General features: G+C 29.4%; 1 protein-coding gene across 1 annotated transcript; it reads right to left on the bottom strand.

Moving 5' to 3' along the window:
• Positions 1–3,947: 3,947 nt before the first annotated feature.
• Positions 3,948–10,704, bottom strand: LOC145115773 (3-hydroxyisobutyryl-CoA hydrolase 1-like). The gene is made up of 13 exons (XM_079052135.1): positions 10,597–10,704; positions 9,602–9,682; positions 7,900–7,968; positions 6,183–6,246; positions 5,940–6,103; positions 5,758–5,842; positions 5,580–5,665; positions 5,362–5,495; positions 5,061–5,121; positions 4,610–4,708; positions 4,442–4,543; positions 4,317–4,358; positions 3,948–4,187 (listed from the first exon to the last, which is right to left on the bottom strand). The coding sequence occupies exons 1-13, from the start codon at positions 10,627–10,629 to the stop codon at positions 4,044–4,046; spliced, it is 1,164 nt and encodes a 387-aa protein (XP_078908261.1). The 5' UTR covers positions 10,630–10,704; the 3' UTR covers positions 3,948–4,043.
• Between the last annotated feature and the right edge of the window lie 875 nt (positions 10,705–11,579).

The following is an 11,579-nucleotide window of genomic DNA, read 5'->3' as shown; positions in this document are numbered from 1 at the left end:
TCTTTCAGCTTACAGTTATTCAAATTTAGGGGATTTGAGCATTCTGACTGACCACAAAGTAGTGGTGGAGACCCTCTATGGCGTGACCACATCATTTAAACGGTGGCGTGTCAAACTATTGGCACGATACGGTGGTGGATGGGCTTAAAACCCGACATCTCGGGCCTTGAGTCCTATTTAAGCACTATATGATTTGGGTTTTGGCTCATCCTCAACCTCCACCCTCCAGGGAGAAACCCAAAGTTGACTGTGTTTTTATGTGTGTTCTTGGTGTTTCAAGTTCTTTAGAGCTTCTAGGAGAAGAAGAAAGTGGACATTCCTTGTTGATGGAGTTTTTGTTGGTAGAGAGTTTATCTTCTGAGCATTTCTAGGCTTCTGAAGGTATAAAGTTCATACCTTTCTTCTTCTTAAGTTATTATTCATGCTTAAATGATCCTTTATGGTCTTTGAAAGAGGATACTTGGAGTCTTGAGCAACTCCACGGTTCTACATGATGTTTGACCTCTATTTGTTATAGGTGGTACGTGTAGCCGGCTCTACGTGACTTTTTGACAAGATTGACTTTTCGTCAAAATGGAGGTTTTAGGCTGTAAGTTGATGTTTGACCTCTATTTGTTATAGGTGGTTCGTGTAGTCGGCTCTACGTGACTTAGAATGTTGTCATTCAGATTTGGATTCATCTGAGTCTTCTCACTATACTTTAGGACACTTGGTGTCATGTAATGCTTGTTGTCTTTGTGACTCCTGCATGTTATGAATGGTTATTAGGCTAGGCCAGTTTATATGCTTATTGGGCGAGGCCCAAATGTATATTGGGATGGGACCGTTTATATGCATATTGGGATGGGTCCGAATGTACGTTGAGATGGGCCTGCTTAATTGAAACATAATTGTTGGTCTAGGCTCGTTATTGTATGGTATGTGGTATTTTGGAGAACTCACTAAGCTCTATGCCTATGGTTTAAGTTTAAATATTTCAAGTACTTCTATTATCAACGGGAAGGGCCTGACAAGATTACACGACATCTACTAATTGATTTTGGGATGTTCTGCATTATGACTTGCTTACTCTGAATTATATTATCAATACCTTGGACGATTACTCTTTATGGTTGTATGGAATGTTTTATTTGGATTATATAATTGAAAATTTTTTCTTGAAATTTTTGAATGTTACAGAAGTGTGTGAAGCACTAGAGGAGTTATATGAAACCGATGATGACTTCATATCAATACGGTAATACATAGTCACAAAACAACACTACGGTGAACTTTTTAGAATGGATGGATACTTATTCGAAGGAAATCATTTTTATGTGATAGGATCTCGAAATCAACACTCCTAAATTTGAAAGCCTCTAAAAATCAGCAACAAAAATGACAATAGCCCAAAACTGCAAAAATTTCAATCTAGAATCAAATCTAATGGACTATGGATATTTTGAAACATCTCTCTCCTCCAAAAGAATCCAACATATCATCATAGCCATTTTAAGCTAAAAATATATGTCATATTGACTTGCCAAAGAAAAACCTTGGTGTCACGATCTAATAATTGAAGATATCATACTTGATAATAGCCATGGAAAACTCTATTATATAGCTTGTACAATAATTTAGAAGAGAACTGGTTTATGAAATAGGTTTGTCGGATAAGAAAATCAATTGGGATTTCAACAAATTCAAAGGAAAAAACAATTGTTGTTGAAGACAAGTATAAGATGAGATAAGGTCAGAAAAATAGATTATAAAGAACTCTTTGAATGGTATAAAAAAATCAATTATATTGAAGGCTAAAGGCTTTGGGAATCTTTAAATCGTAGCTCTGAAACCACTTCTTACAAATATTATGATAAACAGAAGCAATAAATAGCCAAGAACGCAAGTAATATATGGAAACCTTTGCGGGAAAAATCAACAAGACAACTAATTAGTAAATTATATAACTTAGACTATAAAGGATAAGGTTACATGAGTGAAACTCTCCAAGGAGAGATGAGTGAAAAGAAGATGGTGGAATGTATAGAAAAGACATCTAATCTAACAACCTGCGAATGGTAGATATAACGTTTGCACTTTACGCAATAAATTTGATCTCAATCTTAATCCTTGCAAAGGTTATAAGTTATGCAGGCTGAAAGCAATACCATTAAAAATCGGGTGCTTCGTTTGGAGGGCGGTTATGAACAGGATACATGTAGCAACAAACCTAGAGGATAGATGAGTTATAGTTCAATCAAAGATTTGTCCCTTACGCGATATGGTTCCGGAATCTTGTGATCATCTATTAATTAAATGCAATGTGGCGGTGGAGGCTCGAAAATGGATTCTAAAATGGTGTGGTATTCAAGACTATCCATTTGAAAATGTTACTAAATTCCTTAACTTTGTTGCAACGTGGGGGAATTGCCCTAGGAAGAGAGAAAGGATAATAGTGGCGACATATGAACTTTTATGGTTTATTTGGTTAGCCAGGAACAATAGAAGGTTCAAAGGGATTCATACTAATCTTACAAAGATCGCTGATGAGGTAATTTCACAAAGCTACGTATGGTTCAAGTTCAAAACTAAGCTTGTGAAATGCAGGTGGATAGATTAGAGTCTTTCTCCATTTTGTTAGCATGTTACTCATTTCTATTTCAATATTTTTGCTTTGTACTTTTTTGATTTGTACTGCTGCCCTCGTTTTAGTTACTTGCTAATCGAGTGGCTTTTAATATATATTTGTCGTTTCCAAAAAAATAACTATATTTTCTTCCAAGAGGAGAAAGAGAGAAAAAAAAAAGATGGTTGAATGTATAGAAAACACATCCTAATAGGTTTATTTATAGCCTTACGTTGAGTGCTCTAATACAAGTAAAAAAAAAAAAAAAAAAAAAACTCATAATAACATGAAAAACTTCCTAATTAATGGTGTCACTTGATAACCATATAACCACCAAAATGATATAGAAAATTTTGCTCTTCATATATAATAAAAAAGTGCAACACAAATAAAAACAATCACATAAAAAGGACTTCAAATGCATAGTACGTTTTTGGATAAATTTTTGGATAATATATATATATATATATATATATATATATATATATATATATATATATATATATAGGTTCAGGTTAATTTGAGATCATTCTAATTTTATGAGACCGTGAGACCAAATCTAAAAATAATTTTAAAATGCAAAATAAATGGAAAAATCCAAAAATTCTTTTTTTAAATATTATTTTCGGAACTTGAATTAACTAAAAAAATATATAAAAAATTTTTAAAAAAAATAAAAAAAATCCAGTTTTTTTTAAAAATACGTGAAATATTCTAATAGAATATTACACTGACATATTCTAAAAAATAATTTTAAAATGCAAAATAAATGGAAAAATCTAAAAATTCTTTTTTTAAATATTATTTTCGGAACTTGAATTAACTAAAAAAATTAAAAAAAAAATTAAAAAAAAAATAAAAAAAATCCCGTTTTTTTTGAAAAATACGTGAAATATTCTAATAGAATATTACACTGACATATTCTAAAAAATAATTTTAAAATGCAAAATAAATGGAAAAATCTAAAAATTCTTTTTTTAAATATTATTTTCGGAACTTGAATTAACTAAAAAAAATAAAAAATAAAAAAAAAATCCTATTTTTTTTAAAAAATACGTGAAATATTCTAATACAATATTATACTGTACATATTCTAAAAAAAAATTTTAAAATGCAAAATAAATGGAAAAATCCAAAAAAAAAAATTTAAAATATTATTTTCGGAACTTGAATTAACTAAAAAAAATAAAAAAAATAAAAAAATGCGTCTCACGGTCTCACAAAATTAGGCCGTCTCACATGAACCTAACCTTATATATATATATATATATATATATATATATATATATATATATATATATATATATATATATATATATATATATATATATATATATATGTCTAAAGCAACAAGAAATAAATATTATTCCGAACTTCGCAGGACTTCAAATGCCTATTACAAAAGATCAAGAACCTTAAGTTTTAGGAGTCTTTTGTTCTAGAGTTTTGATCTTTTGTCATTTGTTTCATCAAATCTTGGTGGAAGTCGTAAAGGTAGCCAATCATCGTCTACGCTAAAAGACCTTGAAAAGCATTGGGCCACCATTTGGTCACTAACTTTCTCTAGTCTCGAGGGTCCCCACTATCGACATAAACAAATGTTAGTGATTTCACTTGAAATTTACAACCAATATATCAATATTTGTTAAATATCATTTCAACCAAAAGTTTCTACTATATATGTGTAAATTTAGATGTTGTATTTAATTACCTGGGGTTTCTTATCTTTTTCTATCAACATAGCTCTAGCTCCCTGTGTAAAGAACATTTTAATGATATGAGTTTAAGTTGTATTGAACGTGTGATCATCCAAATATCTATGAGAAATAGGGCAACCTCGTAGAAGTCGTTGCTAATTGTTTTGCGTAGGATGTGAGAGAGAGCAATGTATTCAGTCCCAAGACATTGCTCGATATGTGTGGATCGGCCTTCTCTAATCTATCATACAATAAAAATTTGTTCAATAATCGGCAAAGAAGTTTTCATAATCTTTATATTACTCACCGTTTTCAAGAAAATCTTGAGACATATTGGAGATGCGGTTTTCATTGATGTTATTGCATTGGTGATCCACTTCTCTTGTACTTGCATAGACAAGCGTTCCTGAAAAATATATCCAAAAATGTATTAAGGCATATTCCTCTAAATCAGTGTGTTTCATTTTTGTAACTATAAAGACTAAATGTATTTTTATGCATCTATGTTTCATCTTTTTACCCATTTTTAAATATACAACGAAATAGGCTTCTTACTAATTTAAGTGACAATTTTTTTGGTTATCATTTTTTCGAATGTATTCATTAAGGTTAATATTATACCAATTAATGATAAAATTACTGATTATTTAGAAACAAAACGTAATTATTCATATCAAAAACCATTTCTGTGTTAACCGGTTAAATTGTGAAAGGTGATTGCAAACGTATGTATACATTTAATTATGAAATAAACTTACAAGTGACGATAATATTTCTTCACATGTTTCTCCGGAGAAGCATTGGTTGATCATTTTCAGTCTGGTAAAATAGAGATAAATCAAACGACAAATAATGTTACTAGAAAGAATTTTTTTTATGATCATCGATACCATTTGTCTTACTTTCGACTCATTTACCCATTATCAAATTACTTTTTTACCTAATTTTCTTAGTATTAATCCATTTCAAACGTAAGAATAAAATGTTATTCAAAATGACCAAGTTTTCAATAAGCCAACTGAAATTGTTGCATCTGATCACCAAGTCACTAGTTTGTACCTATCAGTAACACTATCCGGCTTAACATTTACTTCTTGTGCAAACTTGTTAATAACCATGGACATTGTTGCTACACTTGTTGCATCTGATGTAGCAACCATTTTTTCTATAGCCTTCTCCATAGATTGTAAATTCTATAATAAATAATAACAATACCACATATTAGCATATGGAGTCGCTTGAAAAATGGTGTAGAACAATGGGGGAGAGGTGACAACCTTGGACGGGATGAAATGAGTTCCAAGCCCCAATGCGAGCATCTCAGCTCCATCTAATCGAACACCAGTCAGTCCTATATATTCTCCTACATAGACATACGATTGATTCATAATTAAATCTGTATTACTATTTATACACGTAAATTATTATAATGTGATTTTGAGATGAAGTACTTACCAAAGAATCCTGGAAGTCGTGATAGAAAATATGATGCACCAACATCAGGAAACAAGCCAATCGATGCTTCAGGCATCGCGAATATCTACCATAATGTGTTTTGTATGTCAAAATATATATATCTAAGTCATCAAAAAAACACTTTTATATAATAGTATAATACAAGAAAACCATATGGATACCGTATTCTCGGTAACAATTCTAAATGTGGAATGTATGGATATCCCAACTCCTCCTCCCATAACGCTTCCATCTAGAATTGCAACCATTGGCTTCTTATATGTTGCAAGTAGGTAGTCCAAAGAAAATTGTTTACAATAAAAGCTCATCACGAAACTCCAATGTCCTGATAAAATTAAACGATGTAGTTTTAATTGAATTAATTTTCTCCATCATATCAAGCTTTAAAAGAAGTTTGCCCTTACCAAAAGCTGCAAGGTTAACGGCAGACGTGACATCACCACCGGCACAAAAAGCTTTCCCATATGCCTGTAGATCAAGACATGAAACATTCACAATGTGGTATATGGAGTAAAAAAATTAAGTAATATTCTTGTTAACTCGGTTATCATTATTTATCTTATATTCTAATCTTTTTCTATCTGAATACCATATATGATATTGTCCAAAAATTTGATTGGTTTGATTACTCTTGTAAAACTACTTATGTTCAGAGCGGACGCAAGATTTCTTAGTAGGTGTAGCACCGGAAAAAATAATAGTCACATGAAGTAGGAAAAAAAATCGAAATTTTTTATATTGTGTACAAACATGTTAGGCATTGCGGGTGTGTTTTAGAGGCCAATCGATAATAGTTTTATGTTTTTTGCACTAGAAGTAAGATTAGCGAACCAAAGGTGAATATGTGATGGAAATTATTATACACGTTTTGGTATATCATATGTAAAGAAAAAGTATGGTCTTTGTAGAATAGGAAAACTGTTACCAATTTGTAAGTAAAAGTGTCGATTTGGATTATATTTAACTTGTAAAATTGGTAAAATAAAATATTGTATTAAATACCAATGATGGATTGAACCTTAATTACATAAATTAGATTAGTTTTAATGATATTTTGACAATCTAATTAAACATCTTACTTATCAAAAGTAAATGTCACATTTTAAATTTCTAAATTTTGTTGCTTTTTAATGAGGCAAAACAAAGTTCTATATATCTTTGATTAGAATTTCCTTTAAAGTATATTGTATTTCAATCCAAACACACATGGTATTATTATATATAATAAAAACACATGGTCTTATTATATATAATAAAAACAAATATGGTTTATGGTTTATGAAAAGGATATTTTAAATATGCTAATTTGGTTCTTATATAAAAAAATAAGTTTTAATTATTGCCCCTGTAATTTACAGAAAAATTATATGTATAGTTTATTTATTTATTTTTAGATAAATAGTCTGTTTTTAAATAGTATATTGTTTAGGTTTGAACTTTGGTTACAAGATATTCGTATGTTGACAGGTTTGATCCAATTTAAAGAATACATTAAAAATTGTCGATCTAACTTACAGAAAAAAATCCATATGTAGAATTGTTTTTATAGCAAAATGTCCAATTAATTAAAAAAAATAGAAAAATGATATCTTTCTAATAGGAAATTTACAAATTACGCCCCATAAAAAATACCATTAGAATTTATGAGTTTGGCAAATAAAATTAAAAACTGCAAAACAAGGAGGAAGCAATTTCTAATTATTGATAAATTCCAAAATAACGGAAATTTTGTGGCTGAAATAGGAGCTCCAGCCATTCCGACTCATAGTATAATGCCTCTGTCCCAAATATATAGTCCATTTTTTATTTTTGAAGTCTTTTTTCTTTAACTTTGACCTTAAATGTTTTTGTTTTTGATAGATAATATTTGATGCAAAATATATGAATGGATTGTATTTTAAATGTTTTTTTCATTATTATAAATTTTTTAAAGTAATATATAACACAAATAAAAATATTTAAGGTCAATGTTGCAGAAAAAAAACTTGAAAAGTAAAAATGGACTATCAATTTGGGACGGAATGAGTATTTTAACAAATTATCTAAACATCGGACCAAAGGTTTACAACAAGTCAACAACTGCTTTCTCTAAGTTTTCAAATATTGAATTTAGTTTTATACCTTGAGAATAACAATCTTAATTGTTGGATCACTCTCGTAAGTCTTTAATTTCTCATACATTCTTCTTATCTGCAACCAAACAACATGAGCGACATCACAAGGAGAGCAAAGCAGGAAGATGGCAAATGAGATAACGAAAAAGGATTAGAGAGGAGGAAGAATTAGTGATTACTGGCCTCTAATTCGGATAAGGAAATATCTTTTGTGTGTTTATAACAATATATATATATATATATATATATATATATATATATATATATATATATATATATATATATAGGGTCGGTCCAAACATATATGGGCCCGGGGTGAAAAGAAAAAAAAAACCCTCAAAAACAAATATAATAAAAACTAAAAAAAATATCATTACTCTTCACTATATACACATGTTCAATTAACAATAATAAGCAAACCAAATTGTTTATCTTGTTTGAATCAACTTTAGGCCCTAAATATAATTTGGGTAATAATTGTTTTTATATATACACCATATAAGCGCAGAAAATTTGAGCACCCTGGAGACGTGGCCCCTGGAAAGCCGCACGGGTTGCCCTATATATATATATATATATATATATATATATATATATATATATATATATATATATATATATATATATATGTGCGTACTCATGTGGTGCCTAGAGTTCCTTCGCCGTACTCCAATTCGGGCCATTATAGTAAAAAAAATTCTATTAGATGCAACATCTTAAAATATGAATGTCACTAATATTTTAGATTTGTTTGAAAAAAAAATCTTTTTTGTGCCACAACTATTCAAGCTTTTTGCGTCCGTCATTATATGTGTGTGTGTTTGAGAGAGAGATGTATCAAAATATTCTTTTTTGGCATTTTTTTAAGTTTTTAGGTTTCATAAATCTATGTTTTTAATGGATCTCAACCATATATATATATATATATATATATATATATATATATATATATATATATATATATATATATATATATATATATATAGGAAAAGTGAATATACCCTTAAGGGTATATAAGCTTAGGTACCCAAACACACCATAATACGTCGTTTTGTTTGATATATTCATTATAATATTTCTCTTACATCGCATCTTTTTTGCCGAACACCTACTAAGTTATATATGTTGTAGTTGAAAATGAAAATTATGTAAGAGAAAGATAAATATGTAATATATAAAAATAATGGAAGTAATCAAGTTAGAAGTTAAATTATAAGAACATTGGACATTTAGAATTTATTATATGATACAAAACGACGTAGTATGGTGAGTTTGGGTACCCAAGCTTATATACACTTAAGGGTATATTCACTCTCTCTCTCTCTCTCTCTCTCTCTCTATATATATATATATATATATATATATATATATATATATATATATATATATAGAAACAAGATCATATGAGCACTCCTGAGGACATCTTAAAAAAATTCATAAAAAAATACAAATTATGAAATCGAGCATAGTAATATATTTGAGAGAAAAAAAGTTGGAAATTTTTTTTTTTGATGATCCATGATTCAGTTTTAATGATTTGAATTTTTTTTCCAATTTTTTTCCTCTTCAATACAGTAATATGTCCGATTTTATGATTTGTATTTTTTTTCAATTTTTTTTAAAGATTTCCTCACGAGTTCTAATCGAAAAATGAATCCTCACTACTACGAAACCCTATATATTACATATGATACATAATCTATCAATACCGTCTCATAGTTGAGGGTGTTCATTTTCTTTGGTCTGTTAAGTATCACTTTTCTTCCTCCCAAAATGTCTTCAAAAATTACCTGCCAAGAAAATCAAAGATTTTGGTATACAAAATAAGTTCTGATTGATTTTTGTTAGAAAATTAAAAACTTATTCACGTCATTAATTATTTAATCAATTTAACTTTCAAAAAAATAACTTCACTTTTGAAAGTTCATATCTAAATCTAAAATTGGACCTTGGGTAATATAAATAGTGTAGTAAAAAATGTATTAGGTCAAATATTATATATCACTGGTTCATTCAATGCAACTTATATTTTTATCCTAAAATATTAGTGGATATTAGAAAACAAATGTTAAATAGTATTTGAATTATATTAATGATATAGAAAAGTGATAATATTTATTAGATAATATAAAACTAAAATGTTTGGACCATATTAGATAGAATCAAAATACCCGTTAACATATTTTTTTTTATTGTTTGTTAATTCAGTTAATGCCTAAAATCGTAAGTAATAACATGAAATTTAACATATTTTTAGTTTTTATCATCATTATTTCAACCCCACATAATTACATTCTTGCACATCCTGCCATATTACCCCTAATTCGTTATAAACCCCCTCATTCTCTATTTCTAAGGACAAACCATTACATATTCTCTAACATCCAAGTCTCTCTAGCTAATTTGAGGAATCCATATCTTAGAAAGCAATAATTACCCACAAAAACATAATTTTACGTTACAAATTTAAATTTTTTTGAAATGATGTCTCATCAAACAGCTAATAAAGTGATCATTCAATAGTTCATGTGCCAACACAAACAAATAATAAGAGTATACAATGTTATTTATTAATTTACCAAGAGCTAAATCCATTTACTTTTATATTTTATCTACCATGAACTCTAATGAATAAAATGTGAAGCTTTAACACAAAACAAACCAAACATAATTCTGTAGATAGAAGGAACCATGAGTGCGGTACCTGATCTGCTTCCGAACGGATGGAGAGAGCCATGCGTAATTGCTGCAACTACAAACCTTGATGATGTTGAGGAACAATGGAGATTTTTGGTGTATATATAGAACCCGGGGGGGAGGGGGGGGGGGGGGGGGGGGGGACTATAAAAGTAGCATATTATACAAATAGTTGATGCTAAGTAGAAAAAAAAAAACAATTTGTAACAAATACTCCTTCCGTTTCACATCTTAAAATAATATATTCTAGATAAAATACATAAATGGTCCCAATTGTTCTCTAGATCTACAGTTTTCTTCACTACCTTTTTTATGATACAAACAGTTGACCAAATCGATTTAAGAAAAAAAATTGTATAACAAATACTCCTTCGGTTTCACATCTTCAATAATATATTCTAGACAAAATACACAAATGGTCCCTATGGTTCTATAGATATGCAGTTTTCTTCACTAACTTTTTTATTAATGACAATCGTCGCTGTGGTTTCAATTTCTTGCATTGTTAGTCCTTTATTCATAAAAAAATGACATTTTTACTCTTGTTAATTAATTTATTATTTTTAATTAATTTTTTAAAAAAATAATAATAAACCCCCTACCATACTTACCAGCTCTCCCAAATAAAACTACACTATTTTCCCTTCCTCCTTAAGCCATCGACTTCCATGGCTCATCCCAAATCATATGCACCCCTCATCTAGAATCGACTACAGAACATAACATTTATTTATAGTGTGGTCAAACTTTAATGGTTTTGTTCATTCTTCCTTAATCCACCTACTATTTTCCAAACTCCATCATAGATGTTTCCTCCCTTCACTGTTATGAACCACCGCCACCGGCCCACCACTTCCTTATTTGTTATTTCCTTTTTTCCACTGAAACCATCAAGTTTTTAGTTGACCCGTCACCACCGATACCTACTGTGTAAAATAAACTAAAAACATGGTCCCTTGTGATTATCTTAAGGATAAGAGTTTCGCGTTT

This window comes from Lactuca virosa, chromosome 5 (genome assembly GCF_052849685.1).
Source record: "Lactuca virosa cultivar CGN04683 chromosome 5, Lactuca_virosa_CGN04683_v6, whole genome shotgun sequence".
Classification (NCBI taxonomy): Eukaryota; Viridiplantae; Streptophyta; class Magnoliopsida; order Asterales; family Asteraceae; genus Lactuca; species Lactuca virosa.
Note: the sequence above shows the minus strand (reverse complement) of the source record. Positions and strands in the feature narration are given on the sequence as shown.